Genomic DNA, 24,503 nt, shown 5'->3' on the forward strand with positions numbered 1-24,503 from the left:
TTTCCTTGATTGTCTGTATTATTTGACAACAAACTTTCCTTGATTGTCTGTATTATTTGACAACAAACTTTCCTTGATTGTCTATATTATTTAAATCTTTGAAATTTGATGCGTGAAAATGACAGAAAACTGCATAAGGATTGGGTGTTAATTCGTTTTCTTTTTTTGTCTATGAAATTTTTAATGTCAAATTTGAAATTTAAAAGTCTTAAAAGGATTGGATGGATTTATTAACATATCAAATGTTAGTACAAGGGTATTGGGTATATGTCACCATATCAAATGTCAGTAAAGGGTTTAGTTGCAAATTATTCTACTTTGTTTCCACAAATGTCAGTCAAAAACATGTCTTTAACCTTATACAACATAAGTAACATTTCTGATAGGTTATTTCTTCAGAATCCTCTTAGATAATTTGAAAATCCTTACTGTAGAGTATCTAGATTCTCCATTGTATTATTAATATTTCTGTTTTCTTACTCAATTAATCATTAAAGCCCTTTTAATAGAGCTTTATAGCACTAACGTAAACTAAGCTAAACCTAGCAGTGAATAACAGCAGCCACTAAGCCTGCAAAAATTAGCAGCCAATAAGGAAAATAAATTCAAAAATTGTGATTGATTCTTTTATTTTTATTAGGAAATCTAAAAAAAAAAGAACAAACCAACATTAATGAAAGGATAGAGGACCTTGAGGAGTGCAGGAGCTAAAGTGGCCAATCAGTCAACAATCCAAATTTTGTCATTATTTTCACATTTTATAATGAAATAATGATTGAAGGTTACTATTGTCTAACCATTCTCTAACCACTATCTTATGTACAATGTGACAAATGCCAAAGTACAGGAAACTAACCCTGTCAGGTTCAACAGATTCCTTTGAAAACCCTTCTTAGTTTCCCCAGCGACTTCTCCAAAAATCTGATAAGAGATACTTCTTAAAGAAATTTAGCTCTCCTAAGTTTTGGTTTCTTCTGGCGAAAGGAATGAAAATAAGACTGTGGTATCCTATAGGCCCAATTTGAGAGTGAAAAATGGTAGCTTTATAGGCCCTTTATTTTTTCCCCAAAAAGGGATGATAATGCCTGAAATTAAACTCTTATCCCACTATGCAATGCAGTGGTGGTTAATTTGGGTAGTCAAAGATGACGGAGAAATACATGCTTCAAATATTCCCCTTGACCCACAGCACCACTGAGTGAGAACAGGCCAGATCTGATAGTGGGAAATAATACCCTTTTCGGCTCCTACTACACCTCCATCATGGTTTGATACAGTAGTATAAACACAATTATAATTGATTTTTGCATGTCACCAAAAAGCATGAGAAAGAAAAAATGCTTGAAATTAATGCATTTCGACAAGCACTGACAGAATCCGAAGATATTGTCTATAGTTCCACTGCACCTGCTGTTTAAGATTTAAAGAGTATTAAATATATAGCAGGAAAACCAAAATTAATTATTGCAACAGTTAAAATAAGGTATCGACATTGTAAAACCTTAAGCTATACCTCTTTACTGCACAATGTAAAAGGTGAAGATAACAAACAATGATCAATCTCGAAAATGCAGTAAACAAAATGAGTCGTGAACAGGGCGAAAACACAGATCCCTGGAAACAGCGGAGGTGGGATCAGGTGTCTAGAAGGAGTTTAGGGTAAGTATCTTCTGTCGTCCAGTCACCATATATAAATAAAAAAAACTTTAAACGAGGTAGTGGAAATCCTTGTAACATCAACTTATTTTTCAGTAGCTTGCCTCGGTTTAGATATTGATCTACACAGAGCATGCTCTTGCGTATCGAATCTGTTGGGAGGCATAAACACCACATGCAGGTGATGCTGGAATATTACTACATAAATAAGGGAAGTTGACGAAGGAAAAGCTGAAGTCATTCCGTTTGCAAATGCACTGGGATTTATCAAGTGGACATATGAATGAAAGTAACTATTGTTAATTGATAAGACATCTAAGATCCCTTTATATATTTAAATATTACCAGCCCTCTATATATCAGAAAATCAGACATAAAATAAAAAGAAAGATCACAATCCTTTAAAATAAACTACAATAAAACTACAATTAACAATTGAAAAAAAACATTGAATACATGGAACTAAATTGCATACTGCCACTGTAATTCTATTTTGTTTAAAAATGTACCGGATTCCTTAACTTCATAATAATCCTTACAAACAAAGATACATTGCCTAGAATGAGGTACCATATAGAATAATATATTTACCCTGAATATATCGGAAAATCTTTAAAACAAGAGTGACTATGATGTGGCTCATGTTCCTCTGGATGGTATTCGTATTCTTAGATGTCAAGTGTTTTATCACATTGACAGAGCAATGTTATAGATACACGATGTGTTTACATTGAAATAATTAACAAGTCTGATATGTATTAATGTCACGACAAATGTTGGATAATTTAAAACAATTTTCATTTTTGGTTATATAAATATTGAGGTAATATGACACGTTTCCATATTCCTTCTAAGCAAAAAGTAGTTAAAGATAACACAGTTTAGGATCACATTCTTTTCACTTATAGAATCCTTTTATCTGAACCTTTCTAGCGGGACAACACTTTGAAGGACTTTTATAAATATTGTCTGCTTGTTTACATATTTTTTTAAAGAATATTTAATCCATGCTGGAACATCACCAGCATTAGTGGTGGAAGGCTGCAGATTTTGACCTTTACTGGGCACCTGTGGCCTTTTAGCAGTACTAATGAGGGATCTTTTTTTGCTGGAATCTATTGCGACATGGGGTCTCAGTTTATACGGTCTCATCTAAAGGACAGCTTTCTTATAGTAAACCTTCCGCATAGCAGACTTTCCGCCGGAATGTGTACCATATAGTAAACATTCCCCCTCGGATTAATTGCTATAAAGTAAATATTCCTCGGGTATTTTACTATATAGTAAAATTCCAATGCGAAAAGCTTTCAATACAACGAAAGTTCCTTCAGGGATAAACATATATATTAGACCTTTTACTTAACGTGTATAGGGGAACATTAACCAGGCATAACTAGTTGTCTGCACAACCTGAACCGTTTTGATTTTCTGGTAATATTTACTTTAAGGAATAACAACAGTGTTGCTATATAGTAAAAGTTCCATTTAAATTTAAACTACCATTTTGCCTCTCTTTTCCCCTATAAATGTACCTATAACCATTAATCTGAAGCGTTTAATTTTTCAAAGTACATTTATCCGATTACATCTTTGCTGCTTTAAAGTGTAAAAAAAGGTATGAGGAAATAAAACTAACCTTCTGGAAAAGGTCTACAAAAACATATCAAATCATTTTTTGTGAATATTAGACAAGAAAATATTGTCAAAATAAAAGTACAAGAAACAATGATACAAAAAAGGTCTCAACTTTTATAAAGAATTGCTACTTTGAACAATTGGATGCTTCTTTTTAGCATGTACAAATTAATGCTTTATTGCACTATTTTACCTCAAATTCAGTAAACTAATATTTTGCTGTCAGGAAAAATAATGTGAAAAATACTAAAATGACTCAAATGCTTCTGATTATAACTTGCATTTTGATAAAGAAATAAAACAAACATCTTGAAATAATGGAACCATCTTGAAATCAGCCACGACGTGAAAATTACAAAGACTGGTTTTTACGACAAAGAGGAGATAATATCCATCTCCATGGCAACAATAAATATATATATGAGTAATTCTATTGTGAAGTTAATGACAACCCAATACGATCACAGAGAGAGAGAGAATGTCAATAAGAAATGACCTGTTTGGATTAGACGTCAAATCCAGAGATGTGAGAGAGGCGCTAGATTTTGGAGCGCAATGACGGACAACAGTAGTGAGGTGGTGGACTGGGAGACGTTAAATGATGCTAGTTACGTCTCGATAGGAGTGTATCTTATTACACTGGGTAAGTTCTTGACACTTTGATGTACTTTCGAGTTTTATTCAATGTCAAGTGCTTTACAATATGCTTATAGAAATGTCTGTTTACTTCTTTGAAATAGGAAAAAGAAAATTTTTACCATTTTGAAATTATCGAAAATGACATTTAAATGTAAAAGACCTACATAATGTAAAACTAGTATACTCGTATAATTTTTTTGAAATTATGGAGATGTTTTTCTTTAATGCATCTTTACTTCACAAAATTGACATCATTTCCCATGTGGGGGCATTATTTTAATTATTTTGTTTAATGAAAATTATGCTTTTGTTGAATCTGTGCAATGAAGAAAGTTAGTTACCACAAGCAAAACAAAATGTATACTCCCTGTTATAAGAAATGTACAATGGAGAAATTTCAATACATCAAAATACCATATACAAAATTCCAATGTTGTAGACAAGTTCATTCCAACAACTACTGAATTTTAACATCCTCACACAAACTAGGTAGAGAAACTTTTGCAAGGGAGGTAGTTTCTAAGTCAAGACCCGACATTGTAATCCAGTTTAAACTTCAGAGTGCAGTGTATCACAAATAAAAATTAGAGGTACTGTGAACACTGAGCTCACAAAATGATACCTCCCGCTTCCATATGAGTATAACGGCAAAGTCCATTTTTTTTTTTGCTATGGGAAACCCCAAATATCTGTCCGATAAAAAAAAACATAGAGCAGAAGGTGCACAATGGTACTCTGTAATAAAAAATATTTGTGAAAGTCTCATTAAATTTTATTCAGTGGTAAAGGAGACGTTGCGGATAAGATATGTGTACCCCATATATTATAGAAAGAATAGCAAAGTCCATGTTTTGATATGTGAAAGCCGAAATATGTATCTGATCAAAAGGTAAAATAGAAGGTGTACAATGGCCCTATGTCTTCATGATTTTGTGAATGTCTCATTGAATTTTATTCAGTCGTATAGGAAGAGTTGTGGAAAAGGATGGAGATAACGAACATTGATTGATCTGAAACAATCTGAAAAGGATACAAATCTGTGAACAGGGCTTTAAACACGGACCCTGGAAATTCCAGAGGTTGGATCAGGAGCCTAGGAAGAGTAAGCATCCCCTATCGTCTAGTCACAGCTGCCTTGACTCCTATTTATTGATCAGGTAGAAGGAATATTCCGTAGTCAAATTAAATATAACAACAAAGGCTTAAAAACTGGTATGAAACACGTCAGCCAAAATACCACCCAATAATAGGATTATTTGCTAACGAAGTCATTATGGCGACCATAGAAATCACGGAATGCTGACTTTAAACTTATGTGTCAGTAGTCTTCCTCGGGTTTAAAAATTGATCGTACTCAGAGCAAGCTCTTGAGTATCGAATAATTTGGGAAACGTAACCACCAAATGCAGGTTATATGGAATATTACATAAATAAGGAAAGTTGACGAAGAAAAAGCTGAAGTCTTCTCGTTTGTCATATGATTTAGTTGTTAGTTGGTGCTTCTCGTCTATAGTCAGTAAAACATCCGAATATGATATGAGATGGGTACCCTTAAGTGTAGAACGGACGAACGTACAGCTAGACGGATCGACGGACGGACACTGAAATCACTATACACCCCCGTTTTTTAAGCTTTTTAAGCGGGGACGTATAATGAAAAGGTGGAGACTTTGAGATTTTTTTTAATGAAAAACATTCTCAGGAAATTAATTTTGTAATAATAGTCCAACTCTTACATCGAAATTCACACTAAGCTTCTTCTAACGAAATTAACAATAAAAAAAAAAACAAAAAAAACAGGGACTTAGCAAGGAATTACTTCATGTTGAAGCTAATAAATGTGGCGAAGCTCTTCCAGAACTGGTGAATTCTCATTCTGAGAGCTTTTGAGTGCCCAGGAAAGGACATTTGAGTCAATTAATCTGAATTTTTGAAATGATGATTTACAATTAAGGACAAATGATTTCATATAGTGATAAATCTTCTATATCTCTTAGATGATTCGATACGCAAGGGTATGCTCTACGTATAAACAATTTCTAAAACGAGGTAAGTTATTAACAAAAAAGTTGATGAAACAAGAATATCAGCAGTCTAGTTTAAAGTCGTCATTTCGTTAAGTTCTATGGTCGATACAATGACCTTGTCAGCAAATACAACTTATCACCAAGTCAAATGCTGACTGACGTTTTTCATACTAATTGTTAGGTCATTATTTACACACTGAATTGTCGACGAATTTTTCCGTTATTTCCCGATCATGACAAGGAGAACACGGCGGGTGTGACCGGTCGGCAGGGGGAGCTCACTCCTCCATGACACCTGATCCCACCTCTGATGTTTTAGATGTCCGTGCTTGCTCTGCTCCAAAATTTGTATTGTTTAATGGACTTTTGAGCTTGAATACTGTTCGTTATCTCCATATATTTCATAACAAAGAAAGATATCGTTACATATTTATCGTTTATTAAAAAAGAAATACAAATCTTTTTTAAAATTATTCTTAATTAATGTTTAAGTGTTACTTTCTAAGCCTGTTTACCCCGACTTACAATGTTATGCTTCTTGAAATTTTATTACAGAGAACATAAATCGTTTTGAAACCAAAATATTGCACACTGTCACACGAAAGGTCATGGTCTGAAGGAACTATGCGTATGAAATAATTGTATGTTGATCTGCTGTGTTGTTATTTGTTTCCAGAAAAGAAGTGGATTTTGGTTGCATCAATGAATATTAATTTTTTTTAAAGTCATGATGATTTAAAAAAAACCCAGATGAACGTACAGTTTAGCCCCCTGCTGAGTCTAATTTGAGCTTTTTCCAGTGTTTCCTCAACGTACAATATTAATCAAATAATGAGCATATGCATTATTATCAATTTTATGTATTTTCTTTTTTTTAAAAAAAAGCTTTCTATTATGAATGCAAAAGAAGAAACTATTAGATTTAGGAGATAGAGTAAAATTTTCATATAAAGTTAATAGGATATCACTTTATCACAATTGTTTATGGTTATATGGAGACCACACCTGAGTACTCTTAGTGTTGAACGGGTTTATAATCGTTGCTGTTTCTTTTGATATTCACATTTCAGTCGAACTGGTGTTCAAAATATCTTTTTATTCTATGCTACAGTTTACGATAAGTGCATTCGTGTTAAGTTTGAGAGTCCTCTCCTTTTATTAATGTTTTAATAACACGAAGAATCTGACATTACATTCCATATTAACACTAGGAGCGCCTCCATCCATTAACAGACAAGCTCTGTACAAAGTGTCACCTACACAGAAGGTGACTGACAGGATTTTTTTCCTTCTTAAATATTTTTCAATTTTCACCTTTCAGGGTGATAATATATATTATACAATTCAAAATTTAACCCTTACCTGTAATTGCAAAATAGTATCTTATTTGAAGTTCGTTTTCTTATTTGCAACAGTATTGTTCATTGAAGAAATTATACAAGGAGTTCAAATTCGAGTCAAAATGAACCTTAATGAATGTAATTAGTCGAGCTTACCTTAGCTTGGACATAGTATTAATTAAATCTATCTGCTACATATATATGAACAATTTACAGTGTAGAAGAAAATGTACAAAATGAGATTTTGTTTTGCAAGTCTCAGAAAAAAAGGTCACTCGAGTCACCCAGGACCAGGAGAGCCATTAGTTTCCATCCTTCATACTACAGATTGTAAACTTAAGAACGTTTTTGTATTTCCCAAAACTCTTTAGTCAGTTTTCCACAATTTCTTTTCTTTATCCAAACGGAAACAAAGCCACTGAAGTTCTAGGTTCTCGTACGCTTTGACCAAAGAAATTACGAGAAATCTTCTAAAATAAATACAACCTCTATGATTCTCTCCCCTTGCAATTTTTGGAACTATTATTAATTATTATCTTTCTAATTTGTGAAATTCATGACAAATGAGTTCAGGGTTCAAACTAAGGTTAATGGGTCAAAGAAGATGCAGAACGTAGTTTATGGCATTTCTCTTATCCCTAAAGTGGCGGCCTAAACTGCAAGCAGGTAAACTGTGTGTTTGATTGTAATGAACATTTAGAACTCTTCCTAGACATTGATGAATGTGAAGTTTGTCCTCAGAGTCTGGGAATCAGGTCCATTCCATTTTAGCTCACCTGAGTCAAAGGCTCAAACGGTACTTTTATTACCACCAATAGTCAATCATTGAGCCAAAGGTTCAAGTGAGGTTATCCGATCGAAGGGTGTCCGTCTGTCTGTAAACTTTTCAAATTTTCGTATTCTTCTCAAGATATACTAGGCTAATTTCAACCAAACTTGCCAAATAGAATCCTTGGGTGAAGGGAGATAATTTAGTGAAAATTCAATTGCATCTTTTGAACTTCTCAAGAACTACTGCGCAATAAAAAATAAACTTAAAGGAAAGCTTCATTACATAATGTATATTCAAGTTTTTTTTTCTTCAAATCATGACCCTTTTCTAGAAAGAGGAGTGTTTTGTTGGGCCACAATAGGCGATCAAAATTTTACAGAGGAATTTATAGGAATTGATTCTTCTTCTCAAGAACAGTAAAGCCCTGATTAGTAATATTGATATGGAAGCATCTTCAGATAGTGTAGATTTAAATTTGTTCAAATCATGACCCCCGGGCAAGGGTGGGGCCACAATAGGAGATCAAAGTTTTGCATACGATCTGCTGATGAGGAACATCAAGGCCAAAGTGACTCAGGTGAGCGTTGAAGCCCAAGGACCTCTTGTTTAATTCACTGTCAGCTTCCTTGATATACTAGTAATTGCGTGCTGGTATAACATTCTCTTTTCTCTCGGATCTGACCACTGAGAAGCAAGGTGAGTAAAACTCGGGTCTTCAATGTTTTGAAGCAAAGACATATCGTACACATGCGACTTTATAATTGTTTAAGGACATACCCAACGTAGTTTGAACTTAATTGTCTTTTTCCCTGGAGTTGAAGAGTTCCAATACTTAAAGGAACTTTGTGCTACATTTTAATGTCTATATATGCTGTTGTACACTTCTTCTAAAACAATTTTGGATAAAAAAAACATACTGAATATATGTTCAGTAATTTTTGTATATTTTTCTTTCAATTATACAGGAATTTTCATTAATTGTTATCTTTTCAAAACCCCTGGTAATGCATGCTGATTTTTTGTCTACGAACATCTGATGGCACTTTAATCTAAAACAAAGAATATCTTGAAAAATTATCATTAGGTAAGGTACGTTGCGTATGTCCTTAAGTTCTAATGAAGTTACTATTTCTCTTGCAGCTCGGATGGACTGCTGGAAGAAAAACTAACAGAAACTTATAAAATCCTAGATATCATTTTACAGTCAAAAATCCTCACTTTACCGGCGAAGATCCAAAGCATTTGTAGCATATGTATAAATTTTGCACTCTATCTGTACATAGCATTGTGCTATCGAAATATGTGAAAAAAAGATGATGAATCTCTCCCTATTTATATACTTCAAAGAAAATAGTTAATACTGATTGTGAATCTCTCTTGTACATTTGAATATATACTAAGAATGACTTGGAGCAAACTTTCCATAATGAATTTTGCACTATAATTTCTCTGTAATAATTAAGACACATAGTCATCTGATCGACAGAGGTGAAATCATATAAACCTATTATGTATAAGGATATGATTTATGCACCATATACATGTATCAACTCAACCAATCGAACAAACATGTGATATCCTTGCAGGTACTCAGATTAATTGAATCAGAATCGTGGTTTTCTTCCTCAGTGTTAGCAGGAATAATACCGGAATCACAATCATTAAGCTCTTTTACATATAACACGTCTTACATCAAAGTCACGGCTAAAATTACGTTTTATATGTGTCATTAGCATGTTTTGTGTGGCAATATCTTGGCCAAAGCCGCAGGCGTATCTCACAACATTTTGTGATAATGCAGGAATTTCACAGGCGAGCATGTTATTGCTCGGCCAATGTTCTTACTGATATTTTTGAGTATTTTTTAAGAAAAATAAATAAGCTAATCCTTACGCTTAGTTTTACACATTTTTTCATGAGAATATAGAATTTTGATCACGTTCTTTCGACAAATAAGGTGTAGGTTCGTGGATAACCACGAAAACACATCATGAAATCGAGCAAATTAAAGTTTGCATTAGGATGCTCTATTAACTAGGCATTAATGACTTTTTTAAAAATAAATTTAGTACTGATTACAGTACAATTGGTGATGAATTGGTATTTTAAGCCAAAAGTAAAGATCTGGTAAAGGAAAGGGGCCATAGGTTTCTCAAATTTGAGAAATGATTATCTTTAATGATAATAATAAACAATAACTTGGTTCACTAAACAAACACATACGTATTAGTCTTTTAATTTATCCATTTGTTTATGCAGGGTTGCAATAATTAAGATTTGTAAGATTTTTATATAATGTTAAATGTATAACGCTATTTAGAGATACATAGAATGCAAAATGTAACATTAAAAGCTGCAGTTAATTAATAATCAAAGTTCGAAATCCATATTTTAAGCGCCCCATCCTCCTTAATTTTCCTTATTTAAATAAATCAATAATTTTAATAAAGTGATTACTTTTAATCTAAATTACTTCAAAAGTCAAACTTATTCTTTGAGGAGGCTAATCACACACTTTCTTTTTATTCGTAATCTGTAAAAAATAAGGAAACCACTATGGTCATTATTCCAGAGGAATAATTTATGTTTAAACTAAAGAACTAACCATGTGAAATCCAGTAAGTTACTGTAAGTTACGTGCTGTGATAAGAGTCTTGTCATTTTAAGTACAACTTAATTTACAATACATGGGATGATTAACTGTTAAGAAAGCGGCTTTTTGGTAAGAGATAATTTGAGTTAAGTCTCGCATTATACAGTCATCACGGAAAATCAATGTCATTAAACACCTTTCTGAAAATATCCTGTGATTTCTGCAGTTAAATATAAGTAATGTCTATTCCATCAACATCCACTCGGCATAAGAGGTGAAAATCAGTCTTTTTGTAGAAGGCCTGTCTCGGTTTCGTTTGTGTAGGTTTACAAATTCGGGGTTTTATTCATTGCTGTTGACGCTTCAACACCCCCCCCCCCCCTCCTACACATCCACACAACCACAAGTTGTACACTCATAATGTAAATGGCGATTATTATATGAAATTAACAACTCATAGTTATATTTTTACCTTTTATAATTTACCCTTATCTCTCCACTTATAATACACATGACCTCCTTGACCTTTAAGAATCAACATCATCAAGATACATCTTTTAAATCTTAGTCAACAACATATTTAAGTTGGAATACATTTTCAATCAGGGGTTCCGGAGTTAAAAGCTTGAGGAGACAGAAGACATACATATGGATATTTTTTTCTTGTACTAAAGGATGCAGACTCACACAACTTCTGTTCAAGAAACCAGGCCTCGAGACCATAAACTGAGAACAGATTTAAGTAAAAATTTTGATTTTGAATATCTTGTGTTTTATTTAACACACATACTTAAAAATTTGCAGGTTTGTGTAATATTCCAATCAAAACATATGATGAAAATTTTATTTCATTATCGAAATTATTTCAGAAGTTATATTGATTTAAAATTTTGACTTAAGTCTGTTCTCAGTTTATGGTCTTGGGGCCAGAAGTAGAGTTAATTCATACAAAATTGTGCAAACTGTCAGATATTTTTCCTTAAAATTTTGCAATTTACTGTGTTTACTATTGATAAAGATTAAAGAAAATTCAATGTTCTTATTAAGAACAATTTTAAAATGAGGCAGTGTACCGACAAATAAGTTGTTGATACAAGGGTATATACGATATCGGTTAATGTCAACATTGGGGAAATTCTATGGTCGATACAATGACCTTGTCTGCAAATACAATTTGTCGTTAGGTCGAATGCTGACTGACTTCTTTTATACAAATTGTTAGGCCATTATTTTCATACTGAATGATCTGCAGATTTCTCGGCATACCCGATCATGACAAAGGACACACGACGGGTGTGACCGATCGACAGGTGATGATCCTCAATGGCACCTGATTCCAACCTCTGATGCTTTGAGTTCCTTGTTTGCTCTGCGTACAATTTGTATTGTTTCATTGGATATTTGAGCATGATTAGTCTTCGGTATCTTCACATTTCATAAAACACCCCCCCCCCATTTATTGTAATAGTAAAATAGTAGTCTTTCTCCAAATTATAATGATATCCAGATTTGTTTATGTTTGATTGTTTGTTTTTGTATCTCTGTACATCAATTAGAATAATCTTAAGTTTTCGATTAGATTTCTATTCAGTCGTATCTACTTGTTTCCTTAATTAAACCGTTATGTCTCTTATCAATTATTATGTCTGACATTTGTTTGTCATAAAAAGACACTTGCCATTTTTCATGACAAAAAATATTTACGATCTATAACTTGTATGTTACTTGACAACTGACATTCCGACTTTGATTGGTTGATTGGTGAAAATACTGTGTATAAATAGTACTTAGTGAAATGCAATTGATCGATGAACACGTAATTAAAGAGGAATGATGCAGAAATATATTGAAATTAAGATGACAATTACTGGCCTTCATAATATCAGCCATGATCATTTAGTATTTTAGAACAATGCTAGTATTCACTTAGTCCGAAGGACCAGTTAACCATTCAACTTTCGAAACTTTGATGAATGAACATTGCTGAAGGCTAGTATATTTTATTGCCAAATATGACCAAACCTTCAACTTGATTATTGAAATAGAACAAAATAATAATAATAAAAAAAGCAACAGGCCAACAACCATGTACAGTTTAATGAAGATTAACAATTACGAGTATATGTTTGGTATTTTCAGCCCCTACAGCCATGTTTGGAAACTGTCTCGTTCTTTTTGTATTCTGGCGGAAGAGCTTGTACAAGAGACCGGTAAATTGGTTCATTGTCAATCTAGCGGTGGCGGATCTAACAGTTTCTCTTTTGGCACTTCCAATGTCAGCGACCACCGCCTTTAGCAAGAGGTAAGTGTTGTAATGTTAAAGAAATGGTCATGTTCATTAAAATAAGCACAAAAATATACATGTATTTTCCTATAGGTAGGCAAATAATCCCTCTAATAGAATTTGGAACTTCTAACATTTAATTCATTTTTCGCTATATGTCATTAAGAGATTTTTCATGGTAATAACATGAAATATGTACTTGCAAGATTTTTATCTGACTTATTTGAACTTTTTGTTTTCTTATAAAATTTTTTCATCATTCATCTGTCTGTCTGTCTGTGAAAAACTTTTAACAATTTGGACTTCTCCAAAGCCATGAAGACATTTTTCATTAAACTCGCCATGAAGCATCCTTGAGTGAAAGTAATTAAATTAATGCTTATTCTAATTAATAGTCATTTCACCTTCCAAAGCTGAAAAAATCAATAAGCTAAATAGCTCCTTCTCAAAACAGACAAGACCAAAAAAAAAAAGTAAAAGCTTGTTTATACTGGTTCAAATCATGACCGATTGGGCCAGAGTAAGGCGTCAAAAATTTACATAGAAATACGTAGGGATATTATGTTTTGAAATCTTAAATGATTAGCAATGTCCATGATAGGTCAAATATATTCAAGCAGCCAATACAGTGTCTGGAAAACTATCTTAAGATTCTCATGGAAAGAACTATAGGACCATAATTTGTCAAATTAATATGCAAGCAAATTTATGAATTTTAGATTCCAGTTTACTTCATAAAAAGACCCCCTTGGCTTGGAAAAAGGCTTTAATGGGATAACAATGTATTAACAAAAATATACTGGAAAAAATCTTCAAAATCTTCTTATTAATACATGTAATTTAAAATCTGTATGCAAACAATCGCATGTTATGTACTTTAAGTTCATGCAAATTGTGATCTCTACCAGTGGAATCAATAGTGGAACCGCTAAGAGTATTTTTTAAACCAAACCATACAGATATCTGTACGAGGGTTGTTCGGAATGTTCGTGGACTATCGTCATAACCTTCTTACTTAACGTCATATTATATCCAAATTTGGATGAAATATTTCAACGGTAAATTCAAACGATGTGTATTAAAAACTTTTAAAATATCGTGGTTTATTTCAAAATTATCTAGACTTAAAACATTCGAAATACGGATCATGGAGCAGGTCAAAATTTCGTAATTTACAATCAAGACACTAGATAATGTCTGAAGTCATATCTTCTGTAAAATGACACCGAAAAAAAAAGGAAAAAAATTCTACACATTCAAATTAACAATTGTATCCGATTCCAATTTATGACTTAATATTTTGTATCGTTGAAAAGAAATCGGTTTCAGAAGATAGGTAGTCCTCATTGAAAAAGGCAAAAAAGATGACGTCGTAGAACGTCAGGGAGCAGCTCTTAACCATACAATTTTGTGTTGTGCTCTGGAAAACTCCAGCAAAAAATCTGAAAATGCCGGAGGAAGTAGGAAATATGTCAAAAGCGATCCATGCATGTGTGTGTACATGGTACAAGCGATATTTGAATGATATACTACTATGCTAATTTGTAAAAATTATATCAAAAACATAGAAAAGTTAGTAACGTCATGCTAAGAGTTTGGCTCTTCACAGATGCTGATCATGTGAAAGCCCATTTACGCAGTGAAAAAATTATATAGCATTGACAAACGAAATGATACTACTGGAACAATTGTTAGCAAAATTGATTTCAAGTGATAGAGAAACGTTTTTAATGAGTGCACTGGTATTGGGCAAAACAGCGTGCAATGTATAGGAATAGTATTTTTGAGAACCTCATGTCGGTATGTTTTTGACGTTGCGGTGTTATTGAGTTTGCTCCGTGGTTACAAAACGTGTTGATTTTAAAATTAAATAACATTAAGTCTATTAAATCACATGGAATGAAACTTCACATTTAAACAAAATAAACATTTTTACATATGATAATATGATCATTTCAAATTCTTGAGGATAGTATAACGAATATTGGCATAGTCCACGAACTTTCGATAACCCTCGTAAAAACACAAAGGTTACAATTTGCTAAATTTTCACCAAGCCCATATAAATTATTTTAAATTTTTGAAATCATGGACTGTAGTATGATGGTCATATAAAGGGTTTACATTGACGGGAAGAAAATTGTGAATTGTGAGTGTAGAGGCCCATGGGATCTTCTACATATAGTGTTGATTGTGAAAATGAGGAGTGGATCTCTAAGAGAGGTTTTTAGAATCACACACACACACACACCCTCACACACACACACTTTTTTGTTTTCAGCAAAACATGTTTTTTCATGTTTAGATTCTGTTTCTATTGTAATAAATGATTGAAATACAGGTGAACTTCGGTATCTCGAACACTGATATCTCGAATACCATGGATATGTCAAAGTGATTTGGAAGTTCCAATCCCTCACTCTTTTAGTATTTTACCATGGATATCTCGAATCTTCACATATCTCGAAGTTTTTGTTTTGGTCATTTCTGTATTTAGTGTTTTATAAATATATAGAGATGCAATATGCTCAACTTTCAACATGATTATATTTGTAGGTGGAACCTCGAAGTAGCAGGTTGTCAATTGTACGCTTTTATCAGTTTCGCAGGCGCTTGCAACAACATTTTGACTTATGCCGCTATTAGCTATTTCCGCTGCCAGATTGTCTGCAAGAACAGATACAGTAAGTTGATATTAGGATTGTTGTGAATTCAAAGAATTCCTAGAGAGATAAATCTGACAAGGATCAATAAAAGGGAAGAAACTTCACACAATGTATTTCTGATAACAATGACAAAGCCCAGCAGCGCAACATACTGTTAAATCACATATTTATGTGGGGTTCAATTTTCATGGATTGAGGAAAAACAATTTTGATTTCTTGGAAAGAATTGTTGAGTAGTTATGTATATGACATTTTACATTTCGTGGTGAATATGAATTCGTGGGTCTGCTCATACCTCGAAAACAACGAAAATGAAACCTCACAGAAATTAGTGATTTCACGGTAGTATGCAACAGATCACGTTTGGCGACTTCCATATTTAAAACTAAACCGGTATATTGTCGAAATATATTGATTTCTTTATGTTTTAGAACCAATAGTTCTGCCTAAATCAAAGTTTCAATGCAAATTTTTTGCCCAGCGTTCTTCTGGGTTTACAGAGCATTGATCTGTTTTCAAAGAATTTGAAGACAAAACAGGCAATAGCATTGTCAATGGCTTCTTTCAGCTACAGTACATTGGCGGAAACATTACAATTAAAATAAAGAAAAAAAGCTTAATGATTTTATTAAATGATTTAATGATTTTATTAAATGATTAAATGATTTAAAAACAAATTTTATTGAATAAACGTGAAAAGTGGCCCTTTAAAAGAGAAGAAAAAAAAACTTTAGCTACAAACAATACAACAATCAATTTTTAATTATGTGAAAATAAAACTTTGAATTCTAGTTCATTACGATTGCCAGAAAAACCTGAAGCTAATGAGGTCCTAAGTCTACTATACAGAATATTTTCCTTTACTTATAAACACATGATAAAACCATTATGCCTACGTATGTAAGAAAAAACCTAAGAAATATTACAACTATGGAAGTCGTAAAATGAATATATTATATTGTCAATTGCGAAATAATGCTAGTAATTTAAATGCTGATTTATTTAATCATTTTTTAAGGGAATATTAAAATTGTGACATGTGCGGATATAGCTCTGAAACATCATTTCACTTTTTTATGAAATGTCCAAAATATTGTGTACAAAGGCAAAACCTTATGCAAAACTTTAATACTTTGCAATTACCAATGCCTATATCCTTACAACTTATTCTGAATGGAGACAATAATCTTACTTACAACCAAAATATTGCCGTATTTAAAATTGTTCAAGAATTTATTGCATCTACAAAGAGATTTGCATGATATTGATTCTTTTTTTTTTTAATTTTGTCAAACCACAGAACCAACATCTATTTATGTGTTCTTATTAACTTTCACATTTATACTTGTATTATTATAATTATCAGTCATATATGTTAAATGCAAACTTATATAGTATCATCAGCTCATTTATATTTTTTCCCTACTTATTTTGTCTTCTTTATATATATATATATATATATATATATATATATATATATATATATATATATATATATATATATATATATATATATAAATCTCTTTAGAATATACACATGTATATATTTTTTCAATGTTATGTAATTAATATTTACTGTAACATGTATGACTTGACCTGTATTGTGGAGAGGACTTATATAGGTAGTGCCTGCTGTCCAATCAAGTTATGTTTAATCATAATAAAATATTGTTTAAATTAAAATTAAAAATTATAGAAGTACTACATTTAACTTCAGCTCACTTGTATAAACCTCAATCTGAACATTTCAGTAGCCCGAGTAAAGTATGGGCGGATCCTGGGAACTTTAGTGGCGATCTGGAGCTTCAGTATTCTTTGGACTCTTTCCCCACTCCTGGGATGGAACACTTATGAGTTGGAGCCGTACAACATAACCTGTAGTATTCGCTGGACTGGTCACTCGCTTGGTGATAAGTCCTATGTATGGCTGTGTTTGCTGTTTGTCTATATATTCCCGATGACCGTCATGATTTTCTCCTACGGTCAAATTGCTAACCATGCACGACGCCTCTCCTCCACTACCCAACCCAGCGATACCGAGAACAAGTCCAAGTTCCTGTATAACCTAGAGAAAGGGGCAACAAGGGTAAGAAATCCAAGGAGTGTTCAGAATTTTAGGTCAAGTATTTTTCATTTTGTGATGATAGTCTAAATGTCATTTCAGAAAAGTATATAAATAATACTTCTTTCAAAACAAGTTAAAGTAAATTTGTTGTCAGCACTTTAACTCTTGTTCAGTTTTCCCAAGCTTACGAACATCTTTGATTATCTATGAACCTTATAATTGTACTAATAGAGGAATTTCAGAAGAAGCCCTATGATTATAGAGTTCATTAACACTATCAAATAACTAGGTCAATGACCTACTTATCATGCTAGTGGCCCCATGAGTATTTCTCGGAAAATATTCCATTTTTTCACCAATGTTTTCTTTAATTACAAAATATAACAAAAACAATATTCTTTGGATGATGAAATATATTGAAGAGGGATGAGTGTTGCCAAAATATAGATAAACAAAATTTGTACAGTAAGCTTGTTAAATATTCCAGTCCAAATTTCCTCTGTCTATTTTATCCATTCTTCATAATATATAATAAATTATACTAAAAATCTTATTATCTTAACTTTCAGAATAATATCTTTAGAAAAAAAATGTTAAAAATGAAAAATTAAAATTTTGCCCGAATGTCCTCTGCATAACCATAATTTTACCTTTGTTCTCACATAAACTTTTTATTAGAAAAAGATTAAATTTTGATACTGCTATTGATTTATTACATGGTATTCAAGTCCATGTAGACCATTTTTTATTTTAAAATATTTTACTTTATAGCAATCATACTGTCAACCAAAACTCTGAGGAAAGGTTATTCTAAAGGAAAGGATTAAAAACTAAAGTTGAAATGCCAAATAACTTTTATCTACAACAACAATAAATTTTTATTTAAAATTTTTTTTATGATCAATGGGTGGTTACAAATATTTACTTGTATCTACAAACACAAATGATCGAGAGGTGGTTAAAAATATTGACTTTATTTACCCACAATTTTCTTTACTTTGTATCATCCAAAGGTGGGTAAAAATAGTAAATCGTTATTATTAATCAACAATTAATCTTTTATGCCAGGATATGTTTATCTTTACATGTATGTTCCAAAGAACTGTCAACGAGAGTTCTCAACGTCTTTGAGCGATTGCATTTATTGTAAAACTACGTGCACTGTCATACATCTGTCATCAACACAATTGATATTTCTACTGATTTACATTTTTTTCCTATTGGCAGATTTCCCTCATGATGACAGTGACATTCGTATTTACTTGGACACCTTATGCCATCTTGTCTACAGTAGCTGCAGCTGGTATTAACATCACATCACCGATCGCATTACTACCAACACTATTCGCAAAATCCTCTTGTGCATACAATCCATTTATGTTCTTTCTAAGCCACAATACATTCAAATCTTTCAAATGGGGCTTCGCCTCGTGCACGAAAAACAATGCCGAGGATTCTGGGAGGCTATACATGAGCAGGGTGAAGTTTAACAATCGTGTGGAACCTTCAGATTTACCCAGGTGTTCCACAGGTGAGAGGAATGTGACACAAACTACAAAACAACATCACAGCAATTTAAAAGGTGTTACACTAACCATTTCTGACGTGGAAGAAACTGGTGTTTAATGAAAAAAGGTCTACTGTGGAATGATCAATGTTCGTGGAGGACCAACGTTCGTGGATTTCGTGGGTCATCCTTATTTACGAACGTTGGTCCCCCACGAAAAATTATTTTTTCAACATTTTTTCATTGAATCTTCTGTATATACGACTTACCCACGAAAGTACGTCCCCACGAACGAACAAAATTTTGTTTGCCCACAAACATTGACCCCCACGAATTTAAATGATTCCACAGTATTTAGATAAGTAAATCAAATCATGCAGGTATGGATATATCGGATTGGAAAACAAGTATATTTCCAAAAACTTTCCATATCTATTTTACTATCTGAAAAGAAAAAAGTCATTTTATATATCATAAGGTATGTTTGATTCATCTTATATTCGCATCTTGTTATCTTCAGTTGTCACAATTCTGTGGCTGAGACATTGTAATTTTCATGCCAAGATGTGTAAAATTTGATATCCAATAAAAGCAGTCATCGGACAGATTTATTTAAATACAGTTTTATTTCCTTTCTGAGTGCTTCTATGTTTGAATATTGAAGTATCCATTATACATTAGAATTAGATTTTGGAAAATAATGAGCTATTTATATTGAATTTCAACTATATCTGACGTTTAACTGACGATTTGGATGGATGACAAATAACATACTCTCTTCTTAAGTATACAAACCTATCTTATCAACAAAGAAGAACACTAGGTCTGGCTCCATTGAAGAGGAAGCGTAATTACTATGTAGATCAGTTGACTATTCATTAGTGCTCTTATTAAAGGTAGGTTTTACAGCTGTAGTTACAGTTTTATTTAACTGTAAGAATACACTAGTTCTCCACATATATTTAAAAGTAAGAAAAAATTGCGCGATGATAAACATTTTCTGGAATGCATAATTTAAAAGCCTTTATTATATCTTCTGCAAAGTTTATTCAGAAATAGTCTTCCTAATCATTGTAATTAACTACGGATGCGTTCCATTCATTCGTTCCGATTCGATTCCGGACGTTCTGTTCTCCTTGATGAATGGAATGAACCGGAACAGAAGAGAAATTTTCAACATGGCTGCCAATGGGCGGAAAACCTGTCTGCTTTTTTTTTATATCAAGATTCCGACACTGACTCTGATTCTGAGGACGAAAATATCTTATTACCTGCACTAGCAGGCGCTATGTAAGTAAAGGCTATTTATGAATCAATTAAAAACTAAAAGGTTTTTGATCACGTGTGTTTTATAGTGGCTTAGGTATTAGTATTGAAACAAAAATGAAAAAAAAAAACTAAATGAGGTTGGCATATGAAATAAATATTCATTTGGATGTTTTTTATTTACAGAAAGAAAGAAAAACCAAAAATATATGGATATGTGGAGGATGTGGTTCCCCTTTATTCTGATGCTTCATTTAGAAGAATGTTTCGACTGTCAAGACAGACATTTCAAATCCTCTCTTCATATCTAGAGGAAGTTCCAGAGATGAAGAAAGACGGTAATGGCGGTAAAGAACGAATGTCTCCACAAAAAGATATTTTAACCACATTATGGTACCTAGGGACTCTCGACAGCATTGACAGGATAGCAGACCGTTTTGGCATTTCGCCATCCTCGGTAATCAGGGCTAGAGACCGAGTTATGAATTCAATTCTAACTCATCTCAAGTCAAAATTTATAAAATGGCCCAATCCCAATGAATTAAATCAAATCGCAAACAATTTCCAGCAAAAGAACGGATTTCCAGGGATTGCTGGTGCATTAGATGGGACTCATATTAGAATAGCAAAACCAACAAACCATGGAGATTCATACATCAATAGGAAGGGATTTCCTTCCTTGCAGTTACAAGCGGTATGCAAGGAAGACATGATGTTTACTCATGTATTTACCGGATTTCCAGGAAGCTGTCACGACGCAAGAGTTCTTAGGAATTCCGATTTATGGGAAAATGGATTACAAATGATTCCAAATATATACCATATCATAGCTGACGCAGCCTATCCACTAAGAATATGGCTACTCACTCCCTACCGAGACAATGGTCACCTGACACACGAGCAACGCCGCTATAACAACTACCTGTCCAGCAACAGAATGGTAATTGAGAGAGCATTTGCTCTTCTGAAGGGTAGATTCCGCCGATTGCGTTTCCTGGAAACCCAGAAAATTGAGTATGCTGTCAAAATTATCATGACCTCTTGTGTTTTACATAATGTCTGCATTTTCAACCATGATGAAGTCGACGATTTCATTCAGCAAGATGTTATTGCAGCAAATTATAATGTTCCAGGAATCCAGGACTGTGAAGCCCAGGGTGTACAGAAACGTAATCAAATAGCCAGGAATCTTTTGTGATAGGCTAACTTCAGAATGAATGCATCATGTTTTTAAACATCATATTCAATAAAGAATACAGTAACTGTTCAATACAATTTAATACAGAAAAATATAACAATGTAACAAAACTCAACAAAAGATGTCAAATCGAACTTATATGTTTTTTTATGTAAATAAAACTATGGAACATGTCAAAAAGAGTAAGATATATCTTGACAGGTATTTAAAGTCAGCTGTAAAAAGTCCTTTACAGATGTTTTGATGAAATTTACATTGTAATCCATGTATTAAGACTACATGCCACAAACATTCTTTTCCTTACAGCTTAAAAGATAATAACAACAAATGATACTTAAGTTCAATATATCATGGTCATGGAAGAAAAAAAAGATTGTTTCTCCAATAGACATTGCCATAAATGAACGTAATACAAGGTCAAAAAATTAATTATTCATTGCAGCTGCCTACAAATCCACTTATAGATTCAATGAATCTAACCCCCCACCCCCCCCCCCACCCCCATTTCACCTATTCATCAAACTTATTTTTTAACACTTAAGTTTAAGAGAATTTAGTTGTCTAAGCAATAAATATTACAAAAATTTTACTTAGTTCTCAATTATGTCCATCAATGAACTTGGTTAGGGACTCAAATAAAGCAGGTTGGTGCATTCAAGCATCCTTTAAAAGTCACAAGATTTGTAATGTATAAAAGCCAAACTATTTCTTTAAAAAAAAACAACTATCTAGCCACTCTTAGAATTGTGGGTAAACAACTGCAAACAAAGTTTTTTTTTTAGCTGTAGCCAAATCTAAATTACATGTAATACATTATCCATCCATGTTTTTTTTCAGTTCCAAGCAAGTAATCATGAACTAATGTAGAAAAAAATGTTTAATACTTGGACATAATAAAATAGAAAAATGACAATGAAAATAACCTGTTTGGGAGTTTGTAGCAAATAATAAAAACTATTTGTTAAATTGTACCAAAACAAAATAAAAAATGCAAACAATTCTGACTAGCAATTATCCAATAACAGTTTGTGTAATGTATAGTACATAGTTGAATTTTCAGGAGAATAACTTTTCCTCTGCAAGAAAAAAAATCAACAAACAGATGAAACAAAAACAACTGCATTGCTTTCAGTGATAAAACGAAATATTAAAAATCCTACCACAAATACTTTGAAAAGTTTTATGGCACAACTCAGAACAAGTTTTAAAAAATGAAAGAAACCATTCACTATTTTGTGCCCTTGTGCTTAAGAGTCTATGTAAAAAACACTTTAACTTTTTTCGCAATTCTTGATCTGCATATTGGACAGACTTCTAGAGCTTTGCTGTATGGAATACAGCACACAAGGTGGCCACAGTCAACAAACACTACTTCTTTTGGATGACTTTCTTCCATGCAGATTTCACATTCACCTGAAAAGAGATTATATCAACAAAAATTAAACAGGAGTTCCTATGAGCAAAGTCAAGATCATGTAATATGTAATCTTTAACATGGAGTAAGAACTTGTAAATGGATTAAATGTAACAATAGTACATGACTGTACATGTATTGTAAAAATAATGACCAAACGCATGTAATGGAATGTTTCCTACTCTTTGATTTCAAGGAACTAAATGTGTACATGTATTTAATATAATAATGTTAAAATTAAAATTAGATAATTCAATTTTCTAAGGATTTACACAAAAAGTACAAGTAAATACATGTAATAATAATTTTCAGCCATATGCATATTTTAATTTTATCATGTAAGGATATTTGTGCTGAGCCAAGGTATAAGGAACACAACACTCACTAGTGATGTGCTCCCATTGTCTCAATGAGTTTTTTCATCAAATCCATCTTTTCATGATGCATTTTTTCTTTACGCTCACTTTCCTCCTTTCTTCTTTTTTCCTGATTTTCAATAAAGTTTTTCATTACATCAATGACCTCTGTTGAAGTAGATGTACGCTTTCTTTTCTTTGGATTAGTACCTGAACCTGATGGTGTGGGCGTAGACGACCTTGAACTCTCATCGTCACCATCCTCTGAATCGTTGGGAACTTCTGCAGAAATTTTGGAGTCAGTGCTACAGGCAGTTACTTCTGGAGTAATGGCAGGATCTTTGGAATATATTTCATCCAATTCAGACTCATATTCAAAACGCTTTCTTCCAGTTCCACTTTTCTTCTTATTGTCTTTGACTGCTTTGTATCCTCTCTGCAAAGTCTTCCATCTCCCTGAGACTTGCTCATGATTATAGGAGTATCCTTCATCTTTCATCCCTGTGGCAATTTCCTCCCACATGGTTTTCTTCTTGATCAAACCTTTCTTAATTTTCTCTTGATATGTTTTGTATTTGGTTATTAGAAGTAAGGTACTAGAGCGTGTCCAAGACATACCTATATCCGCAGTACTGCATGAGGCAACTTTACTCTCCTTTTCATCTCCTAGAAAACATTAAAATTAATAAATATATACTTTCAATGCTTAACATTTAAAAAAAATACATGTTAGACACAACCTGTTACATGTATTTATTTATGGTGTTTATTCCAGAATATGAAGATCATATACTATATAGAATTACTTCTTTTGAGTAACAGTTTCAATATTTTTCTCTTGATGTGAAATATATCTACTCCTATGTAATTAGTACAAAATTAGTTACTACTTATTATGGGAGGAGGAAATATTAATCTCTTGAAAGTGCAACCTCCCAGGTATACTAATCTGTAAAATTTTTAACTTTAACATTAATTACCTGATGATGGTGTCCCTGCTAGTGGTTTCTGACATATGTGCTCAGACATCAACTCCATGTCGTTGAAGTATATGCTGCACTTGTGGCACTGGGTTATCGTGCGTT

The 24,503-nt window shown here is 32.7% G+C and overlaps 2 protein-coding genes across 2 annotated transcripts; both read left to right on the top strand.

The window, feature by feature from the left end:
• Positions 1 to 3,846: 3,846 nt before the first annotated feature.
• LOC133200826 (rhodopsin, G0-coupled-like) lies at positions 3,847 to 19,303 on the top strand. The gene is made up of 5 exons (XM_061336642.1): positions 3,847 to 3,934; positions 12,802 to 12,964; positions 15,503 to 15,630; positions 17,364 to 17,575; positions 18,905 to 19,303. The coding sequence occupies exons 1-5, from the start codon at positions 3,847 to 3,849 to the stop codon at positions 19,301 to 19,303; spliced, it is 990 nt and encodes a 329-aa protein (XP_061192626.1).
• A 1,505-nt stretch (positions 19,304 to 20,808) lies between these two features.
• LOC133200827 (putative nuclease HARBI1) lies at positions 20,809 to 21,648 on the top strand. Its single transcript, XM_061336643.1, has one exon. It carries the CDS (start codon positions 20,809 to 20,811, stop codon positions 21,646 to 21,648), a length of 840 nt encoding a protein of 279 aa, XP_061192627.1.
• Positions 21,649 to 24,503: the final 2,855 nt, after the last annotated feature.

Source organism: Saccostrea echinata, unplaced genomic scaffold, assembly GCF_033153115.1.
Source record: "Saccostrea echinata isolate AGI-Se365-2 ecotype Australia unplaced genomic scaffold, CSIRO_AGI_Sech_v1 ptg000041l, whole genome shotgun sequence".
Taxonomy (NCBI): domain Eukaryota; kingdom Metazoa; phylum Mollusca; class Bivalvia; order Ostreida; family Ostreidae; genus Saccostrea; species Saccostrea echinata.